The sequence below is a fragment of the Labrus mixtus genome, chromosome 9 (genome assembly GCF_963584025.1).
Source record: "Labrus mixtus chromosome 9, fLabMix1.1, whole genome shotgun sequence".
In the NCBI taxonomy this organism is placed as follows: Eukaryota; Metazoa; Chordata; class Actinopteri; order Labriformes; family Labridae; genus Labrus; species Labrus mixtus.
This window is the reverse complement of record NC_083620.1, coordinates 10671408-10694148: the sequence shown is the minus strand read 5'-3', so window position 1 is coordinate 10694148 and position 22741 is coordinate 10671408. Positions and strand designations below refer to the sequence as shown.

Here is a 22741-nt window from a genome sequence, read left to right as displayed (position 1 = left end):
GAAAGACCAACTGAGAAAATCAGCTGACAGGGGAGAGGTCAAAATTCATCACTGAACCTACAGAGAATGATCTCTAAATACATTAAATGTTGTTTCAAGGCTTTTAACCCAGTGTTACGCTCTTCATCGACAGATCGTATCCTTCTTATGACCAATGTATTGACCATCCCTAGTTTAGAACCAGTATGTGGCTCAGTGGTAGAGTGGATCCCCAAATTGCTCCTGCTGCTACATCAGTGGTGTGTGAATGTGGATGAATGGGATTAGATAATACTGATGGTCTCTTTACACAGCGGGCTCTGCCATCAGTGTGTGAATGTGGTGTGAATGGATTAATGGGACATGTACATGTAGTTTAAAAGTGCTCTGAGTAGAAAGAGACTAAAAGCACTATACAAATGTATATAACAACATTTTGTTTTTTATTGGATTCACAATATGTGCTACAGATGAACAGTGAATTAAAATGTTCTATAGATATACAACTTTCTTCCTTTGTACTTAAGCTTTGTTCCTTCCAATGTGTGTAAGGTTATTGTTGCTTTGAACCCTGTATTATAGCTCAATGAACATGTCTTCCCAAGAAACACCCATTGCAACATAACCCTAAATGATGTCTGATTTTGAATATCCATCTCCACCATGTCACTAGGACATTTTCGGTGCCCTTTTTGTTAGTTAAGAATTTGATTCTGATCAAAATGATTTTGATATCCTATCTTATTCAGTTCATATTAGAGGAGTGCTGAGCAAGGTCACTACTGGCTGGCGATCAGTAGCAAATTCTGCCAAAGAACAATAACAGTAGCTAGCTTGCTGGCAGGCTGCTATAATAATCAGACTGTCTTCTGCCCATTTCTTCCCCTCAGACTAAACTAATATAGTTTTTGCTGGGTAATGATACCGAGACACAGGCTCACATTCCCCCGTAATTGATCCTGCTGGCTACCGCCACACACTAACGAGCTAAACGAGGAGGAAAACCCTCCGAGCAATTTGAGGGTGAGAGAGGTAGAGAGACACAGAGCAAGAAAGGAGAAACGGGGGATGGTTTACACAAGCAAATAAATGCATCTGAGTCAAACTAAGGTAAAACAGGGAGAGAATCTTTTGATAAAACGACAATGAAATTATGATCTGTTGCTATGATGGCGGCATGCTGTAAGAAGATCAAAGCAGGTAGTGTAAAATGGTTGAAGAGTGCAGGAGCTGCTTGAGTATTCACTTTCTTTTTTCTCTCTATTCCAGAGAGAATGAACAGAGAGAGAAAGAGCGAGCAGTGTGGACAGAGCACCAGTGCACGCTACCTCTTTCATCTTTGACAACATCCACAGGGGGATTGGGCTATTGTGAATTTAGAGTGAAATATTTCAAAGGGCTGCTGTAGTGGAGCTGGGGCCGGGCTTCTTGGCTGGGTTCAGGCTGTGTTTCAGAGAGATGAAACACACCTGGTTCCCAGCCTTCCCTCTGATTAGACAAGGTTTTGTAGCTGATGCCATGGACACTCACTGATTAATGTGGTCTTAATTTAATGACTGACTGATATTAACACGTAATATCCTTGAAGCCATCAAAGGCACACCTATTGTTTTTTACATGAGCTTGGCCTTGTTAACCATTTTATTATCTGTTAGGCCTTCTTTTCATACTAGTTTTATCTGCAATGAGGCACGATTTATATTTTTTATCAGATTTTTTATCAGAAAAAGCTGATTCGCACTGCACTGGTGGTTCTCCCTTGGCGTATTATCAGTATCTCTCAGATATACATTTCTAATAATGTAGCACATGGGGGGAAAGGGAAAAACAATCTAAACTCTGCAAAGCATAAACAATACCCGATTTCAAAGAGTTGGTGCAGTACAAAGGCCCTGTCTTTGTGTATCAAGTGTGCATTTTTGTTTTAATTTATGTGTTTCCATCGCATTTGTGTGTGCATGCAAGCAATTGCAACCATGCACCTACTGTTGTCTGCAGAAATGGAGATGGAAGCTGCTGAATATTCATGGTGTCTGTGCTCGGTTGGGGCCAAGAGATAAGACGTTTATGTTCTGGCAGCCGGAGAGGGAAAGAGGGTGTGTGTGTGTGTGTGTGTGTGTGTGTGTGTGTGTGTGTGTGTGTGCGTGCGTGCGTGCGTGTGTGTGTGTGTGTGTGTGTGTGCATATTGGGAGGGGGTAGGGAGACCAATGGGCGCAGCGGAGATGTGTCGACATCAGTGGTTTAATGGTTTGAATCTAACTTGGGCCAATTAAAAGGCATGCCGCGTGCACCAGGGTGGGCTCCCATTCATTTCGCGGGAAATTGAGGTTGAAATGAGCCATTGTTGGGCCACGTGGCTGCTGTGCATATAGAGCGACAGGCCTGCAGAGGCTCTCAAAAACGGTGGATAGAGGACAGAGGACAGTCTTCAACCACGGACAAGGAGAGGCAGTGTTTGCTTTGAGAAAGAGAGGAAGGAAAGAGGAAGGGATTCACACATGCAGAGAACCAAACGAGGGATGGAGACAGAGGGAGAGCAAGGAAGAAGTAAGGCGAGAATGATAAGGGTTTGGAAAATAATCCAAAAAATAAAGGAAATAACATAGAAATGGACTAATATAGTAGGGAAAAACAATAAGTAGGGGATATAAGGGATGGGGGTTGACTGGTTGTTTGGTACAGTAGACCTTGCCCTCCTGACGTCAGCTAGACAGCATACTGTGTAAGTGCTGACTGAGCTGTGGGCTCACACATATACACACACAACACATAGGAGAAAATGCCTGCCAAGAAGAGGCCTGAAAATTGTACATCAAAGCATATCCACCAAATGTGTGCGCTCGTGTGTTTGTGTGTGCCATGGAGGAAGAGCTCCACAATAACAAATGTCCCATCAGATCCCATACCCAGATAGCACAATTCCTATCTTTGCCGTCAGTCTCTATCTTCAGCGGTTTACAACATCATTCCCAGATGAGCACATGTTTCCGACTGCTAACAAGCCCCTTGTCAAATAAAACAACCCAACATTTTTTCATCATCATGAGTCCTCACCATCCAAATCTGGTTTTCAGCTGTCAGAGGAGATTATGTCACAAGGCTGTCCAATCGAGAAACAGATCCACACCACTCGGTGTGGATCACTTCCTGACCCCCCCCCCCCCCCCCCACCACCACCACCACATCATTTGATTGGACGATAGTGCATATCCCTTAGAGCCTTGGCTGCTGTGGAAGGAGTCTACATGCGACCTTTGGTTAATGTCAGACGTCACAGACGTTTATGTCACCTCTGGACGACAACATGAAATGACAGGAATCTTTAGTGACTTTTTTGTTTTCTCCTTCACATAACACAGGTCCTCATTAAGAATATATCAGAGCAGTGTGCAGATTAGAATATTTCTTGTGAGTGCTCCTAAAGGAAGCAGAGCAATGGTACACAACAAGTCACTCTTCTTACATGGTTGTATAAGTGTAAAACTGGAGACTTTATAATGGTATCAGTGTGATTTAATCTCCACTATCAGACACACATCAGATTGAATTTATATTTTTGTAGAGGTTTTTATTTTTCTTCTCTTTGATGTGCACCTTTAATAAAAGTTAGACTACCTTACTCAGTGCACAAAGAAAAAGCCTTAAATTAATACAAAAACGAAGCTTCTGAGTGTTTGATGAACAACATTGACACAGGGAATTCAAAAGTTAAAACAAACAAAAAAGCTGAATTTTTCAAACCTGAACTTTTAAGTCAGGATGTTCAGAGCATTAGGTGAAAATATAAGAGAAAATGAAAATGTTGATGTGAAAAAAATACCCTGAACATCACTGAAGAATTAAATGCCCTTATTGGGGAGACGTATACAATCATCGTATCTGACGCAGTAGGATCACTACAGGTGTCTAATACACCATAAAATACCTGCAACCCACCAACTATTAATCAGAATTCAAATTTTATGACGCTGTTTACCCAATCCACAGTGAGATGACTGCAATCCGCACATCATACAGTCACACAAACTGAACAAGACGTCACATGAATGTGCAAGCAGGTGAACACAGGTGTCTCTGTGTGCAAAACTAAATAAATCATAGGGCCTAAAAAATAATGTGACTGGACACAAGTAGTGCAACACTGCCTACTGCTTTGACCTGCTTTTTCAGGTTATTGGGTTTTAGGCGGGTGTGTAATCCAGAATAACTTTCTGACCTTTTTATGTGCTTTATTGAGTAACAATAGCGATGCATTGTAGTGGCTGTTAATGTCGCTACTGTTGCTTCATTTTGAAGCAAAAACTCTCTTTCCCCATATTTGACCATCTGTTTGGAGTGAGATATTCAGACTGTTTGTTGTTATACATTGTCATTAAATGTGGTCCAGATTTAACCTAGTATTTTTATTAGGACGACCCTAATTAAGACAACCCACTCTTTTCAAGACGACTTTTTGGAATACCACGTTTTTTTTTAACCTCCCAAATAATATCTTCTTTATAACACAAGATCATTATTTCATTGCAAGTAAGAAAGAGTGCATTACTTTCTCCATGTCTTATGAAATAGATGTGCTAAGTTTTTATTTAAAATTTAAAATGCAAAAAAAAAAGAGAAAATATGCTACATTGATATGAAAACTACTAGCAGCCTTTTGCAAAAAAAAAAGCCCTAGTAGTTGGTTTTAACACTAGTTCCACCTCTGACAGGGCAAATAGCCAATTACAATTTAATATTATTGGGGTGGCACCTGGGGGAGGCCAATCAGATTTTTAGGGGGGCCCATGCCACCCCTAACCACCCCTCTGGACACGCTCCTGCCCAGTAGACACAATGACTTATTACATTTGTGTGCAGTGACAGATATTGGTTTATCAAAAGTTCAGGCCCATCTGATCCAGGAGGTATGAGTGCCTTTTCCTTAAGATAATCAATTAAAGGACAATGAAGTCTGTGCGCACGTGCTGCATACCTTAAGTTTGGTTAACTTACTTATTTTAGTAAGATGAGATGTTAGGATATAGCAGGATAATATTGCACATAAACATGATATGACTAAGTCTAGACCTTGCTAATAAACATTTATAAAATTAAAAGAAAAAGGTGACCAAGTTTGCATGGACCACATATCTATTTTCACAGTCTTAAAATATTTAGTAAACATATATCATAATTACACTCTTTTTAGTTTAGAAGGGATTGTGGAGGATTAATAATTAATTTTAGGTGAAAGTAAGCATGAATGTGAATGAACATAAGACTGAGTGTCATTAAAACCTTAATTGACACAAAAATACATTAAAAAAGACTGAAGACTGAAATGTGTCGTATGTTTTAATAATATATATTTTAAAGGAGAGATGGAGATGTTTAAAAATAAAGGTGTTAAAGACATTTATTGTTGGGGGTGTAGCAGTTTTTATGTTCATTCAGAGGAAGCTTCCCACAATTTGAAAACCCTTGCACTAGAATACATACTGTAGCAAGGGAGCACCATCAGTTGCCCTGACAACACCAGTGCCTGTCAACACCTCCGTCTTAATAGTGACAAATTGTACTTATTACATCAGCGTTAATTCCCCCCGATCTCCCTCAGATGAAGATACTTAGCCCCGTGCTGATCAAATTGTGTCAGCATAATTACTGGGAACAGAACCCTATTAAAAACCAGGGCCTCAGACGCACTGTCCAGACTCATCCACAGGCCTATCACTCAACATGCATCTCTGCGTAGGAAGTAGGGAGCAGAGGGGGTTAGAGGGTTGCTGAAGGAAAGGGAGATGAGAAAATGGTGGGGGTGACGAAGAGGGGGGGGGAGAACGTCATTCTGTGCCACTTGAATGCACTCAGATTGCTGGATTTTTCCACTTTTAACTACTGAATACTCAAGAAAAACATCTTCAGAAGGCCTTCTGTAGTGGTAGGGTAACTGAAGAATGTCTGAAGAACTTATTTAGCCTTTCAAGCACTAGGCCAGATGTTGCCTTCTGAAGTTCATAAGAAACAAAGCTCAGAGGAAAGAACACCAGACACAATTTCAAATGAAAACACACCTGAAAAGGGGATTATGAATCTGTGTTTCTTTAACAGTTTTGCAGGTTGCAGCTGATTTGACTTTTGAAAATAAGTTATTAAAAAGCAAATAATCATGCTCTTATATATGTATTATTAATTATTTAGTAGTTATTAAAAAAAGCTTCATATTAATTCTATAGAGTTTATTGCCAAAATAAGATTCTCCTTTCTCCCACAGTGAGAGGAAATCATTGTTTGATGTTACATTTTCATTTATCCAGCAGTGGGAAAGGCCTTTTATTGGGTAGTCAGCTGAGGATACAAAGGGTCCCTTGGGGGGAAAGTCAGTAAATGTAGACTATACAAAAAACAAATGATTAAAATTTGAAATTTCATTAAAGCTTCAGCGTAGTTTTGCAATAACTGGAATTACCATAAGCAATTTTCACAGCCCTATAGATATGGATTTAGTGTTGCCAGTAACTCAACAGTGAATTAAGTCTCTCTCTCTCTCTCTCTCTCTCTCTCTCTCTCTCGCTCTCTCTCTCTCTCTCTCTCTCTCTCTCGCTCTCTCTCTCGCTCTCTCTCTCTCTCTCTCTCTCTCTCTCTCTCTCTCTCTCTCTCTCTCTCTCTCTCTCTCTCTCCCATCGTATTGGTCCTGAATGGTGCTGGAATGGAATTTACAAATTAGTGTCGTCTGATGGAAATGTGCTAATTGCTGTTGTTAAGCTGCTGCAATAATTAGGTTATGATGGCAGACTGCTACACATTTTGCGCAAACACACAGATACTCAAACACACACACACCAAACCATGACGGTCATAGCCAATATCCTCTCTCAGCTATATTACTCATTTAAAATCCATCTGTGAGAACAAATTCTGCAAACTTTAACAACAAATTTTCCTTCTGTAGATTAAAGAGATGTTCCATTTTGTCCTGTTTTTTTAAATTACAGTAAACTTTTACGGTAAATGATTAGAATAGTTTGCCGGCCATGTGGCTTTGAAAATATGTGTAGAAAAATAAAAGACAGAAATGCAATAAGATAAAGGTTTGTGCAGTAAACACATCTTCTGCTTGAAATTTATATTTTCTTTTGAACAGATATAGAAATGTAGAAGTATGTCGTCCCTATTAAAATCTTCACAGCATCTCATCTTAACAGCTTTTGTTTTCAACATGTCATAGCAGGAAACAAAGACCTTATTGCCTCTTGTACAAAGTGAGTTGACTAAAATGGCAATGTTTTTTTAACTCTCTAACCTGCAGCGGTGAGTTTCTGATGTGCAGATGAAGATAGCACACTTGTTTTTTAGGATGGATTTGGTATTGTTATCATTTGTTCCTGCATGTGACCACCTCAATGCTTATGTCTTTTTGTTGCGTTTTCAAACTTGTTACATTATGAGTTACGTAACTGTGATATAAAGGTCAGAAATGTTAAGTGAAATCTACATCGCTACTGTCAATACAAGGTGTAAAATGTACACAAATACTTATTTTACAGGTATGACTAGCACAACATGGAGATAAATTAATGAAAAAAGTGCAAGTGGGTGAAATATGCTTGTTATTATGTGGCAAACTAAAATAAGTGCTAACAGTAGCTCGATTTGGACCGGTGGTTATTGACGCTTAACTTTGTTGTTTTTATGCTGCTGTCTTGACATTCTTGAATGCAGAGATCTGCTTAGCAACATGCTGTTTAATGGCTCTGGCCTTCAGTAGAGATTACTGGACTGCAAACCTCATCAAAGACATCAACAACCCCCAGACTCTCTAACCTTGGAGAGCTGACTCTCCTTTTCAGCAGTTTTTGTGATGTGTGTGATGTGTGTGATGTGTGTGTGTGTGTGTGTGTGTGTGTGTGTGTGTGTGTGTGTGTGTGTGTGTGTGTGGGTAGGTGCATGCCTGCAGCCAACCACAGCAAGCTACTGTACATTAATGTTAAATTAATCTTCTCTCAATGGACTCCCGTATGAGGACACCCTCCTGTCGCAACATAAACCATTTCCTCACCCAGGTTCACTGCTGCTCTTCCTGTAGCTCTGTCATTGTAGCATGTTGTTTTACATCATCAACAACAGAAAACCTTTATGTACCAAAAGGCTTTTGGCTCCATTTAGAGTATTGTGTTGTTTTGGCATGTACATCGCAAGGCTATATTTACTAGTTACTCGTGATTTTACACCTCGTGATTTTACACCTCCCTCACAAATTGCAGCATTCACTAATGTGCTAAAACCTTTTAAAAAATGATATTTAAAATGCTGGTTCCAAATTGTGATATGGGTACAAGAACGATATCAAATTTCTTTTACATCACAGTCATTTTTGTATCCTCCCAATTTAAAGAGATTAATGGAACTTTTCAAGGTCTCTTATTGCATGATTTTGACTTCTCGTATAAAGGTGATTAAACATACAGCAGTGATCAAATGAAAAATGTTCTGTTTTCTCATATTATTAAAATTATTCATTCTTTATTATACATAATTCCTCAGAATTGCAGTCACTTCTGATCTCTCAGTTTAATGTAGCAGTTTGACCTGTACCAGCAGAGAGGGAAACTGGGAGGGGGCGGGGAGGGGTCCCATGATTTATTTAAATGACATACTTCACTTGTTCAGTTGTTTATTAAATATGAATTGTTCATCTCATGGCAGTTGGACATTTTTTGCATGGATTAAAATGTACAAATTATTTATGATGGATGAAAACCCATTTTTAATTTAAAGCAGTGGTTCGACACAGTCACTGTATTTCTTTGTGTCTGCCTTTTATATAGCTGGGGTATAAAACCTTCAAAAAGATTGTAATTAAATTCATAGCTGTGTGTTATTGTGCCCTAAATATTGTTCTGTTGTAACTTTAAGGCCAGGGAGCAGAGCAATAACAATCACACTATTTGCCATGGAAATGTCTGTAAAACAAACAAATCATTATACCTATGTTCACATTTGTTGTTAATGCTCAAGTAACTCGCAATCAAATGTTATTTGATCAGGTAAATTTGGTGATTCAAACAAACTTTGACAAACAGGCAACTACTAAGTGTTTTTTTTAGTTTTTTTTATTCTATCACATCAAAACAGTAATTATTAGTTACCTAAAATCTGACAGTCGAAGCATATCCCTGTACCGTATCACTTTTAAATGTGAATGAAGGATTCACAAAAGTATTTTGTGATTTATATATGTATGACTCAATCCACAAAAATATTTTTCAATGCACACACAAATATTTATCATTGTACATAAATGTAAAACAAATCCACATGTAAAAAAACAAGGTTCACAATTGATTTCTGATTCATACACCAATATTAATTGTTCCACAAATATATGATATACTTATTTAAAAGTATTTGCAATTTTTCATCAAAAGCACATTTATATACTTACTGTGTAATCTGCATTTACAAACTGTTTGTCATGTGTGAACATTACTGCATTTGTGTTTGGGATTTTTGAGACCCCCCTGCCGTGGTTTGAATCACATGTGCATTTTTTTAAGCAAGGATTTGTTGTAGCCAATCAGATGTCTACTTCCTATTCAGCCAATCACACTAGCGTAGAGTCAAGGGTATGATATAATGTAATGACTTGGCGTTACATCTGCGCAGTTAGCGATTAGCCTAGATTCAGGTCCTCTTTATCCTATTTTGACGAGTACAAATATTCTCTGTGATTGACGTACTATAAATGGAAAGTTGTTTTTTACTCTATTGAAATCAAGGTGGGTATACTGACTGCGTGTCGTTATGTATCAACATACCGCCTCACCGGTGTGACGGTGTTGAATTAACTGGTTATATTCCGTCCGATAATCACGTTTAAATCCAAATTACATCCAAATAAAGCCGTTCGCATCCCCATTATAAGAAGTAACAGTGCCCACAGAGACATTAATGTGACTAGGTAAGAGTTTGCGGAGTCACAAAGTAAGTTGAAAGCAACAAATGTCAGCCGGAAAATATAGGTGACTTTGCTAATGCCTGGGCGAAACAATGCAAACGGTGGTGACTCGTGAAGTCTAGCTTCTTGTTTGTTAATGTTTTCATCATGTGTTGCTGTCGCTATTGATCGGATGGATTATGGGGATATCTGTTTTACCACGCAGTCTAAAATGGAAACATAAAGTCTGAACGATGTGAGAAATGAAATCCAGATAGTACCTTGGATGGACACCTGGCCATGTTAACTTGTAACAGCGGTCGCTGGTCTGTCAGCAGAATGTCGTGAATGTATGTTGATACATAACGACACGCAGTCAATATACCCACCTCGATTACAATAGAAGAACGATAAACAACTTTTCATCAATAGTACGACAATCACAGTGACTGTCAAAATAAAAGAGGCCTTGAATCAGACAGCTAGGCTAACCACTGACTGCGCAGATGTAACGTTAAGTTATCACACTAAATCATACCCTTGAATCTATGCTACCGTGATTGGCTGAATAGGAAGGAGACATCTGATTGGCTACAGACAATTTCTTGCTTAAAAAAATAAATTTATGAATTGAACAACGTCAAGGGGGTTTCAAAAATCCCACACACAAATGCAGTGAGGTTCACACATGACAAACAGTTTGTAAATGCAGACTGAACAGTAAGTTTATAAATGTAACAAGATACAAATGTCTTTTTGAAGAAAATTGCAAATGCTTTTTTTTGTATTTATGTATAAGGATAAATATTTTTGTGTGCATTGAAAAATATTTTTGTATTAATATTTGTGGCATTCATATATAAATCACAAAATACATTTATGAATACTTCTGTGTGCATTCATGAATATTGAGACTCATCAAACCCCATAGTTTTGTTGCCAAATTGGAAATAGTCCATTAATTGAAATAATCAATGATAGGATTCTGTTGTTTTATTATTTAAAATAAGGCTATAATATTAAAAAAAAAAAAAAAAGTGAAACAAAGCTTTAGGGTCAACGTCTAGGAAGAAAAAAGGTGTTTACTCAGTGTGGGCGTTAGAGACTGCAGGATTTCATTGCAGTGTTCTGACACAGCCAAGCACTGTTTTAGCATTCAGGACACATTGGGAGACCTAGGGAGGGGGAGAAAGAGGGAGACCAAGAACGAGAGAGAGAAGAAGCAGGAGAGGAAGTCAAATGAGCCAAACAGGAACACAGGGGTTTTTGAGTCTGAATAAGAGACACAGAGTGTCTCAGCATATCAGCTCTGATGCCAAAACTTTCACTGAACTAAAGATGCCTTCTTCACTAGATCTTCAATGGCAGCTCTGTCATTGACTTGTATTCCTAAAATCCATTCAGACAGCAGGTGCACTGAGACAAAGAGATTTTTATAGGTGACTTGTACAGGTGCTAAAGGCCTCTTCATTTAAACTTGGTTTAAATAGTAATATTCCGCAGCTAATTTCACAGCTGACTTTTTTTTCATAGTATTTTAAAATCTTTTTTTTCAATTGTTTTCTCAACAATCAGCAATGTTATGCTCAGTCCCTTTTTTTCAAACCAAAAACTGTTTTCCTGTAATATTTTTTTTTAAATCTTATGGTCGTGAAAGACTGAGGCTAGTTATGCCTGTGTTGAATTACTGCACATTTTTAGTTGAGCACCATAATAACATAAACACTTCTTTATCTATAATGCCAAAATTCCTACTTCACTTCATTGACTAACGTGTGTAGTACACTTACTCAAATGTACCAAATTATGCTTACTCATCACACCTGCAGTAACCCACCTCAGAAGTCGACTGACTGAAAGGTTTCCCAATGGGGACTCCCACTTGGTAGCCCGTCTACATTTGTGCAGTGAATGAAAGAAATAGGAGCAAATATGTCCGATCTCCATCTAGATTGATTAAATTGCATTCGCTGATTTGAGGATATAGCAGTAGTTTGATGATAAGCATGTATTTTATTAATGTAAGAGCTATCATGAGAAGTAGACGGATCCAAGAGAGAGCCACAATGTCTGCATCACCCAATGGTCTGCTGGGTAGTTCAGTAAGACACAGCCAGGTTTAGGTTTTAATTCAGCTTTTATAATTTCTTCGACAGTGCATTGAATCATTATTCACTGCTGTTGATTTCATATGGTAATCTAAATGGCCAGGCTGCCTGAATGATTAACAAGGTATGTCTTGGTGTGGTCTGCAGGATAATCAAAGTACTCATTTCAGTTTCACAGCATGTAGTCACAGACCTGAGGAGCTCTGCGTTAGAGCTTTGGAGAGTTCAGTCCTGGGCTCTGACCCCAATCAGCTTAGATTAAAGATGTGATCAGATACCATCCCACCCCACCCCCGCACCCTGTGTTCTGTAAAAATGTTCCCCTTATCTCACCACTCCGACTAAGGGTAAATTAGTCTTAGAACACATAATGCACTCTTCTGACTTTCCAGCGACATGAGTCTAAGCGGTGCATCTCCTCCTATATTTGAATGTACTTAAGATTGTATTACCATCTAGATGTAGATTCAGTGTGGAGAATGGCTTTAGTCAGCTATTTGTTTTTAATTTTGATTTAATGTCTTAACTGACTCAGGAGAGTAAAATTGGGCTAGAGAAGTAAGCACACAGACCTGGGACAGTCATAAGACAATTTATCATCTCTCCGTCTCTACTGACCCGTCTAGAACTGGGTCCCTCCTCACTGTCTGACTCATTGTGCACTGAGAGCCTCTCCCACCTTCCTCTTTGAACAATAACAACTCTTACACACCAGCTCACCCTTTATACAAGTCGCTGCTCTCTACACTCAACATTTTCAGCCAATTACATTTAAACTGTATTATTACATAGTTCTTTAAATGATTTCTTCCAGTTTAGCATCAGCATCACATTCTTGTTCAGGTGGCCTAAATTAGGTTTATTATTGGTAATTCAAGAAATATAAACCACTGTCGACCAAATTGACATTTGCAATTGTTATAAATATATTGGCAGTTTATAACTAATTTTCTCTTGTTATTGAGTTGATGATTGTCAGCTATGAACTAGCCAGCCTGGTTCATTTCAATCACAGTGTCTTCAGAGCGTCTGTTAGCAGTGGGGATGCTGTGACACTAGCTCATCTGTACGTCGAGGCTTATTTAGCCTGCTGAGAGTGAGAGCCTGCTGTTCGTATTAGATTCTGTCTCTGGCAAAGTGGGGATGATTAGATAAAGTGTGTCTGGTGGAGTGGATCACTTTTTCACTTTACAGCAGCTGTGCCTGTGAATGAATGCAGGGAAAGGCTCAACTCTCCGTTATTAACACAGAAATCTCTGTCCAGGGGCTTTCAAATGCATCTGGGAAGTGAGGCCTTAATTACTGACTTAATTAAACTATAGCAATTTGAATGCTTTACACACCTACTAGTTTACAACTCCTACTAAAGCTCATTGTGCAAAGTTTCTTTTATGACATACCTGCATTTTAGACTGAAATTACTCTTAAATGATTATGCAGTGAGATAAAGACAAAGCAGTATAATTTAAGGAAGCAGGTCACAGAGAAAACGATATAATAGAATACAATACAATACAATACAAAGGATCTTATTTTGAATCGCCTCCCCACCGTACCACCCCCTATGCCTGCACTTCATTCTGTCATAACACACTAACTGAGCTCTGGCGTCTTAAAAGGCATTGGAGGAGCATTGAGGTGCTCAAAGACAAAATTGCAGCAGCTCATAGCAGCTGGAGTGAAATACCATTTTGTCTCACTCAAGATGGATTCCACAGTGTGATTACAGAGGACCAGTACAGAATCAAAATGGAGAAGCCTGAGGGGAGGAGACAAAAATGGGAAAGAGGCAGTGTATCTGGAGTGGACAGCGTTGGAGGAGATGTCTGAATTTTGTTTTTTTGTTTGAATGATATCTCATTCTTGAATGTATCAACTTTTTAAAAGATACATTATCCCAGTCTTTTCTTGCTATTTTGTTCACATTTTTGCTACTTGCGATCAGTAACAACAAAGTCATTTCATTTTAACAATTACAAGAGGCTTTAATAAAGACTTCTGAACACAAAGTCATACAAAGAGTACAGGGAATGATCAAACCGGCCATGTCTCCTCTGTGTGCAGATGTGTACAGAACAGGTGTGATATAGCTTAAAAGCAAGGTTATACTCATAAACACTAATGCTTTTTTTCTGTATCTGGCCTCCTCAACCTCTGAGAAGATTTCCTCCCACCAATCGTCTCGCATTAGAGCACGCATGCATGGCTGCCGGCGTCTGCACACACATATATGTACATATACGCAGGCACACACTTGCGCGCACACACACACACACACACACATACATGCACACACAAACAAACACCGTCTCTTTATAGATTCCACTTGCTGGTTGCCCATCTAACAGCCCTGTATGCGAACCAGTAAACCCTTCAGGACATCAGATCCATGGAATCTGTTGTCGGTTCTATCTAGGTCAATGCCTACAATAGCAGTGCAATATTTTCTTTCTTCTCCCGCTTCTCTCTGTATTACCCCTGATTGCTTAAACCCAAAGGTTGATTATTCTGTGCATGTATAACCATAAAAATGCCTACAAAACTTAAGCATATTAAGCATGCTTTGCATCTTTCAAGCATATTAGTCCCTTGTGGAATTTTAAAATATGTAGTGATGTGATGTTAACATAAGTGTACAATCTAATATTTGAAGAAAATGTCTTTGAAGTTACTTCTCATTAATATTTGTTCAGCTAATTGGTTTGGACCTCACTATTATTCAAACAAATCTGTGGGGTGAGATGGAAACTGAAAGAAAAACACTGCTGTAATGTGAAATACAGTTATTCTCTTAACTGTAGGGGTTGCTGTTACATGAACTATGGGAGGGGAATCTAAGTTGTTAACCCGGGAACAAAATAAAATAAAATAAATGAAGCTCTGCACCTGCTTGTACATAGATGTTTCATAGAAGCATGAGATCTCTATTTTAAAGACCATTTTGACTAAGAAAACACCTATGAAACTTTTGTACGCTTCTTATCACAAAAGTAAAAAAAATAAAAATAATAAACACATCATACATGTCATGTTTCTTTAGAGAAAACTCAAAGCTTCCAATGTTCAACCTAAAAAAATTACTCATACTAGTCTGCTTTAGCTGGCTCCCACACCTCCCAGTCTGTTCTACATTTGAACAGATTGATGATATGACTGCCTTCAGACACAGAATGCAATCAAAATCCAATAATACAAAAACATTGGGAATGTCTGCACTGTAACAGAATTGGTGCCTTCAAATTTCTCATTTTGTGGTCATTTTTCATCTGGGGGCGGCTGTGGCTCAGTCGGTTGAGTCGGTTGCCTTTCAACCAGAAGTTTGGGGTTTGATCCCCAGCTCCTGCAGCCACATGTCCGATGTGTCCTTGGGCAAGACACTTAACCCGAAATTGCTCCCGCTGCTATGTCGTGGCCCCTTTAAATAGCAACCACTGCCATCAGTGTGTGAATGGGTAGGTGTGACTTTCGATGTAAACTCGCTTTGAGGAGTCAGAAGACTAGAAAAGCGCCAAACAAGCTCAGGTCCATTTACCATCAGGTTTCTGCACACAATCAAAAGTTTAAGACCTTCAGAGCTGCAGATTCCCTGCCATCTATTTAATGTTCAGGATGAAACTTTCACAGACGTTTGTTTTTTTAATTTAATAATCACAGTAAGCACAAAGCCTTATTTTGCTTTGGTTTAATTTTCCCTGTTAATTGTTTTCTCTTGTGCCAAATTGCCGTATTAAATTTGTGTAACTGTTAATCAAATGTTGCACAAGAAGAAATTAGAACCTCTTGAAACATGAAATTTCCCAAACTAAATTGTTGTAATTAAGTTCTTTGTTTTAGCAACCTGCTTAGCTCAGGTAATCGAAAGCAAAAAAATGTCATAAAATTCTGAATATTTCAAACGATATTGCTCTGTATGCTGTTCCACTTCACTATTTTTATTTTGCGCACTGCGGTATCTTCTTTCACTTCAGACTTCCCTGTACAATATATTTCTTTGTGACCTGTTATAACCTGTAGCTGTCAAAAGCTGGTTCTGCTTTGGCCTTATGGGCTGCCTCTGCCTTAGCATGTCCATCAATATGAAGTGAAGACAACAAATCTCTATATATGGCTTTTTTCAACAGCTTTTGACATGATCTTCCCCCATGGTACTTTGAGTTTCAATTCCCCACCTACAGACACTCATTTCTATGCTAGTCTATGCCTTTCTTTCAAGATTTAATTGATTTTGTTTCTATTTTCCCTCTTTTCAGGACAAAGATATCTCATCACATCCACAGGAGCCTTGTATATTCTGGACGTCCTGCCTGAAGATGGGTTGAATAACTACCGCTGCACCACACGCCACCGCTACACTGGCGAAACCCGTCAGAGCAATAGTGCGCGTCTCATTGTGTCAGGTCAGTATTCCTTCCTTCCAAGGTGATATCAAAATCATTGCAGAAACTATACATTTATTCTAGTCTTCACCTAGAGTTAAGACTATATACTGACACAGATGGAAACATTAAAAAGGGCAACTGGACATAAATAAATGAAGACATTGTGGTGGATACCTGCGGTGGAGAATGACACTTGTTGATCATCTGCTACCACGTCTGTACCTTTTACAGCTAAGAACTTGTTTTAACAGCCTGAGTTTGATTCCAAGTAAGCTGGATATCATCTCCTCTCTAATTTTTTTATTTTTTTTTATTTTGGGGCTTTTTTGCCTTTATTGATGGGACATCTGAGGAGATACAGGAATGGGGTACAAATGCATCAAAGAGGGAGTTGAATTTCTGACCAATGCATCGAGGACTGTATATGGGGTGCCTGCTTTACTGACTTAGCTAAACAGGTGCCTTGTTCCTCTCTATCTTCACTGCATTTCCTGTCTATCGTCAGTTTCTAGTGTATTGTGTTTTTTAAAACTGCACACAGCAAAAACTATTTAAATCATAAAGATGTTATCCCCCATTAATTAAGGGACTGTGTATGTATATGTGTAAATGTAAATGTATATGGATAAACTGATGAGAACAAATGATTGATCAAAGTTCTCTCGCAGACTTCATCGTTGGAGACAATAATGATCCTAAAGAAATTCAGGAACAAGCAGTAACAAAATATACAGTATAGTGAACTGATACTGACTCAATATTGGAATGTACTTTCAAGCGCCAAGAAACGCTCTCCACTAATAAAAGTGAAATCCTCTGCTCCTTCCAGACCCCACCAATGCTGAGCCAGGCATCTTAGATGGCTTTGACCACCGCGATGTGATGATAAATCATCGGGTGGAGCTGTCATGCAAGGCTTCAGGCTACCCAACACCCAAATATCGCTGGTTGAAGGACAACAGCCCTTTAGAGCCTGACAGTCGCTTCCGCCAGACCATCACAGGATTGCTTATAGAGAGCACCCAGCCCAGCGACTCTGGGACGTATGTTTGTGAAGTATGGAACAGTTATGGCAACGCTGAGGTCATGGGACGTCTGTATGTCAAACGTAAGTCTTTTTCACAATGGAGGGAATCTTCTTTCTTCTTCTTCTTCTTCTTCTTCTTCTTCTTCTTCTGCTTTTCTATCCTGTATGTTTGTCATTTGCAGTAAGTAAACATTACCGCTCAGTAACAGGGCTGTCCCCATCCGAAGTTGAGGCCCCCTAACCCTGGCTTTTAAGATAAGTTAAATTCACAGTGCCCTTTCAAAACATTGCATAACATAATAAAATTTTAACTTGACGTCCTTTATTTGTAAGAACATAGTATACAACTTTTGTAACTTTGAGAAAAATGAATGTGAAATAAATAAGACGAAGTCTGATTCACACATTTAACCAGAAATACTATTTTAAAAAAGGTGTTTACCTAAAAAATAGAGAAGCTTCAGCCTGAAACTAATTAAATGCTAGTAGCAGCTAGACCCTTATGTCTTTCCCCAAGTCACTTCAACCTGAAATAAACAAAAACATTCATTTTCTTTCAATGAATTCATAAAATTTCTTGTTACATCTGGCAAGTAAATATTTAAGAATGCTGCATATGCCAAATATTTGCAAAAATGTGTAACACAGGAATAATTAAGTAGGTTATTTTTTACCATATTAAATGAATCCCACTAAATAATCTGCTTTATTTATTTTTTTATATTGAATCTGTTCACCTTGCTCCAGTTCTCTCTCTCCACACACATGCACTCCATGCAACTCTCTTCATACCATCCTGCCCAATCTCTTTTTGATTCTTACTTGCTGTGTGTCTGTTCTGTGCACTCTGTGTTTTAAATCTTAAAACACAACTTGAGTTTTAATTCAATGCCAACCGGGATCTTTTTATACGGCATCTGAGTCGTGTGAGGGGGACGCTTGGTGTTGTGTTTAATTAAGTGGCATAAAAAAAACAATGTAAAAACAATTGTAACACTACAGAATTACATCAGGTGCAATCAGCTCAACTTCCTAAACAACAGCATGAGTTGACATTTAACAGAATATTTACAGAAGGGAATTAAAAAGAAAGCTTTTCTGCACAGTGTGTGTGTGTGTGTGTGTGTGTGTGTGTGTGTGTGTGTGTGTGTGTGTGTCAGTCACTGTGAACATGAGCAGGAGGGGGAGAGCGAGCAGACAGCATGCTCTAATTGATTCATTGCGTTGTCTCTCTGAATATACAAATGAATAAATAAACATAGGCCTATTGACTTAATACACTTAATACATCTGGTTGTTACGCCTAGGAAAAGTCTTTGTGTGGGAAACACTGGATGTTCACAACCGAGTAATATTTGTCATATTGCAGACACCAGCTTGATGTGCAGAAAAAAAACACCCAATAAAAAACATTATATTACACATATCATATAATAAATATTAATTCAAAATATGATTATAATTGATCATTATTTCTGCCATTGACTACTCATGACGACTCTGTGCTATCTTTAATCGAATGAAAACTGTCCAGTCTATTCCTCCTTCTTTGTGTTGCCATGTTGCTGAAAACACACCTGAACTTTCCCAATGATCTCACATTCTCTTTCTGTCATTTCAAACATATAATGAAGACAACTAAATATGATTTCTCATGTTTGTGTGCTCAGAGCCCTTGAAAGCAGTGGTCAGCCCTCGGAAGGTGAAAGGCAGTGTTGGTAGCAAGGTGTCTCTGTCTTGTAGCGTGAGTGGCTCAGACGAGTATGAGCTGTCATGGTACCGCAATGGAGAGATCATCTACCCTGGCAACAATGTCCGTTTCACTGGGCTTAACCGAGAGAACCTGATCATGGAGGGAATGTCCAAGAGTGACGGAGGGGCTTACCAATGCTTCGCCAGAAAGGGCAAGATGTCAGCACAGGACTTTGTGCAGGTCATCCTAGAAGGTAAAATGTGTGAATATATGGTGGAGTATAGGCAATGGCTACACTTTAACAGCTGTCGTATTCAAAATCAGTCAGTGGAAACAAATGTAGGTCTTGTAGATCAATGCGTTAATGGCATCCTGTTGTGACTGTCTTCTATCAGTCATTACTACATACAAAAATACACAAACACACACGCAGACTTGAATGCACTAGCTTACCTTGGCAGTGGCCAGGGAGCTGTAAAAAGATATTGCTAATCTACTGTACAATCATGTGGATCAGATCTACATTATCAGAGAGCAGCAGCAGGCACACATAGACATTTTAAAACTGGAACTCCGGAAGACTCTGTTTATAATTGAAACTAGTGAACCAGGAATCAGGAAAAACTGCTGACGACAAAAATGTATCTTTTCACAAACAATCAGTCTGTTGAATGATGTATCAATTGGGTGAGATGATGTGTTTTTTTGTGGAGATTAGTGATCTGACCACTTATCCTGCCGCCGTAAGAAATGTTTTAAAATAAATCTCCTGGCCTCGGCAGGTATACACTGTACCTACATTAAAAAGAAAGTTGTTACCTGTAAAAGCAAATCCCTAAAGCTATTCATTTCCCTTAATTTAATATGAATCATTTCATCAATTTAATAGTAAGTATAAACAATAATTCTTAAAAATGTTTGATTAACTTGTCAGAACAAGGATCTGACAAACTCAGTACACCGGTCTCTTTTTTTTCTTTCCCCCATTCTTTTTTATTAGCATTTTCAAAGTTGGACAAACAGAAATAGGGCAGTAACCCAAACATCAAAATGATCAATAAAACAACAAAACAGATCAAAGATACAAGTAGAAATCAAACAAGACATACGAGACAGTAAGTAAACCAAAATAAAACACGTACATATGCAGACACATAAAATTACACACAAATACTCTCACACACATACACACATCTTAATGCTTACAGTAATAACAGTCATACATGTAGCATACAGTCAGTACACCGGTCTCTCTATATATAAAGGTAACTTCTGTTGGACATGAATTTACATTTGATAAATGCTAATGACATGTAAACATTACTCCTTGATTTTTTTTTTGATTAAACAGTGTTGTTTACTCAAATTACTTTTTTTCTGTGATAATGGGTGAGATATCCAAAGCCCTGATCCTGTGTAGATGCCACTTCACTTATTGAGTGATTTATTATTTATTTATAGCTTTGAGGGATTTCAGGTTCATTTTTTTTCTTTGATCTTTAAAAAATATTCTGAGTGATAAAACATCAATTACTCGTTCTGTTCCCATATCCATAAAGACGGAGTTATAAACATCACTGACTAAACATCCCAACTGATCATGCAACTAAATATTTTTCTTTGTTGTGAGTAGAACAACACATATGTAAATAATCCTTATACCAAAGTAATTAGAAGATTTTTTATTTCCTGTACATAACGATGTAGTCGGTTTGAGACAAACAGGTATTCTGCAGTTTGATAATAGTCTGCTGCTTTACTGCAGCTACCTTTGAAAACTTTTTGTAAGTCATTTTTATGTTTTGTAGCTTGTATATTCATCTTAATTTCTTCCCCTATCCTTTTCCACCCTGTACCCCACCACAGATGGTACTCCAAAGATCCTGTCTTCCTTCAGTGAGAAGGTGGTCAACCCAAATGAGCCCGTTTTCCTGGTCTGCAATGTCAAGGGTACGCCCCCTCCTAGGTGCTCCTGGACCCTGGACGACGACCCCGTCATCAAAGACAGCCACCACCACCTGGGACACTACGAAACTCATGAGGGGCACGTGGTCAGCCAGCTCAATGTCACACACACCCAGGTGCAGGACGGCGGGTTGTATCGGTGCACGTGCAGCAACTCGGCCGGGGTCGTGTACCACCAGGCTCGAATAAACGTAAGAGGTGCTTGTCAAAACAGCTCCTCCAAGAACAACAATACACATATCTGTCAGTCTATTTATCTCTGTATCTCTGTCTCTGTGTTCAGCCGGCTATTTTGAATTTAAAGTAGGCCTACATGAGTACAGGTGGATTTTGGGGGGGTTTGAGGATTTACTAAATATGCTTGTTGTTAGGATACTCTTAAATTTTATGTGCTCTTTCTTTAAAGTTTATTTTCTGGCACCCTTTGTGTGTGGTTGTGTGTTAAAGTCTGTATGTTTTTAAAATTGAAGCTTTAAAATTTATACTCCAAATTATTTATTATATGATTATATATTTTTATTATATGATTTTCCTACATAGCTTTATTTTTAAATGAATGAATCACCCTGGTTTGCTAAGCTTAAGGGTTCATAGATATGGACTTCCAAAAAGGGGTGTAAATAGCCAGAAGAAAAACATATTTCTTCTGTGTGAATGAATAAATTGAATCTATGGTTAGCTTGTATGTGTGTGTGTGTGTAAGTGAGTGAGTGTAAATGTGTGTCTGTGTCTATGTGTGTTTTCTCAAGCAGCCGATATAGCTCCTTACAATCTGATGTTAAATGGATTACTCTGTTTCCATTCATGAGACAATAAATTAGTGTTATGTGAGTAAGCAGAGTTAGAATTAGAATTAGAAATAAAGTGCCATTTAAATTATCCATTTTCCTTGATGTGGGATGTCAACTTTAATGTGCTTCTCATTATTTGCCTCCTACTAAAAAAAACAAGATATGATTCATAAGACAATTGACTTAAATATTTTGGAGGCAGGTACCATATGTGAAGCTACAGAGAGAAATGTACTCTGTTCTTTTACAAAGTCTAAACATACTTGGAAAGTGTAGTTCGATGTCTTTTTACAACACCAAAAACAAAGCACCATTCACTCGATGTCCCCATCCATGGAATATCTTTATAGAGGGTCTCCCTCTCATTTTCTGTCCCCTTTTAGGCCGCGCCAGCATTCGTCCAATGAAAAACATCACAGCAATTGCTGGACGGGATGCTTTTATTCACTGCCGTGTGATTGGCTACCCTTACTACTCGATAAAGTGGTACAAAAACTCTGCACTGCTACCCTTCAATCACCGACAGCGAGCGTTTGAAAACAATGGCACACTGAAGCTGACAAACGTGCAGCAGGTTGACGCTGGCGAGTATAACTGCAAAGTGATGGTCCAACCCAACAAGATGGATTCCCAGAGTGTCCATCTTCGCGTGAGAGGTGAGTCCCATGTGGATTTTGTTTAATTTGAGCGATGATTTGATTTAATGTTTTCTTTCTGAGGGTTAGATTAGTAACTCTATACCATTCTCATATCTGCCTAAAACAACACTACGTTTCTTTAAAATCTTACAATAGTATTTTCAAAGTACAACAACTTTCAAGAGGCAGAAAAGTGTTTCTTATTTCCACAAATTGCCGTGGTCACCTGCTCATAGCACCGTGTA

General features: G+C 38.5%; 1 protein-coding gene across 3 annotated transcripts in view; it reads left to right on the top strand.

Moving 5' to 3' along the window:
* Nucleotides 1-22741, top strand: part of dscamb (Down syndrome cell adhesion molecule b) — a 108042-nt gene that overhangs the window by 49773 nt on the left and 35528 nt on the right. For all 3 annotated transcript variants that reach the window (XM_061046222.1, XM_061046220.1, XM_061046221.1), the window contains exons 4-8: nucleotides 16254-16400; nucleotides 17212-17490; nucleotides 19080-19355; nucleotides 20969-21265; nucleotides 22242-22514. In XM_061046222.1, coding sequence (XP_060902205.1) covers nucleotides 16254-16400; nucleotides 17212-17490; nucleotides 19080-19355; nucleotides 20969-21265; nucleotides 22242-22514 — 1272 coding nt within the window. The remainder of the gene's footprint in view (nucleotides 1-16253; nucleotides 16401-17211; nucleotides 17491-19079; nucleotides 19356-20968; nucleotides 21266-22241; nucleotides 22515-22741) is intronic.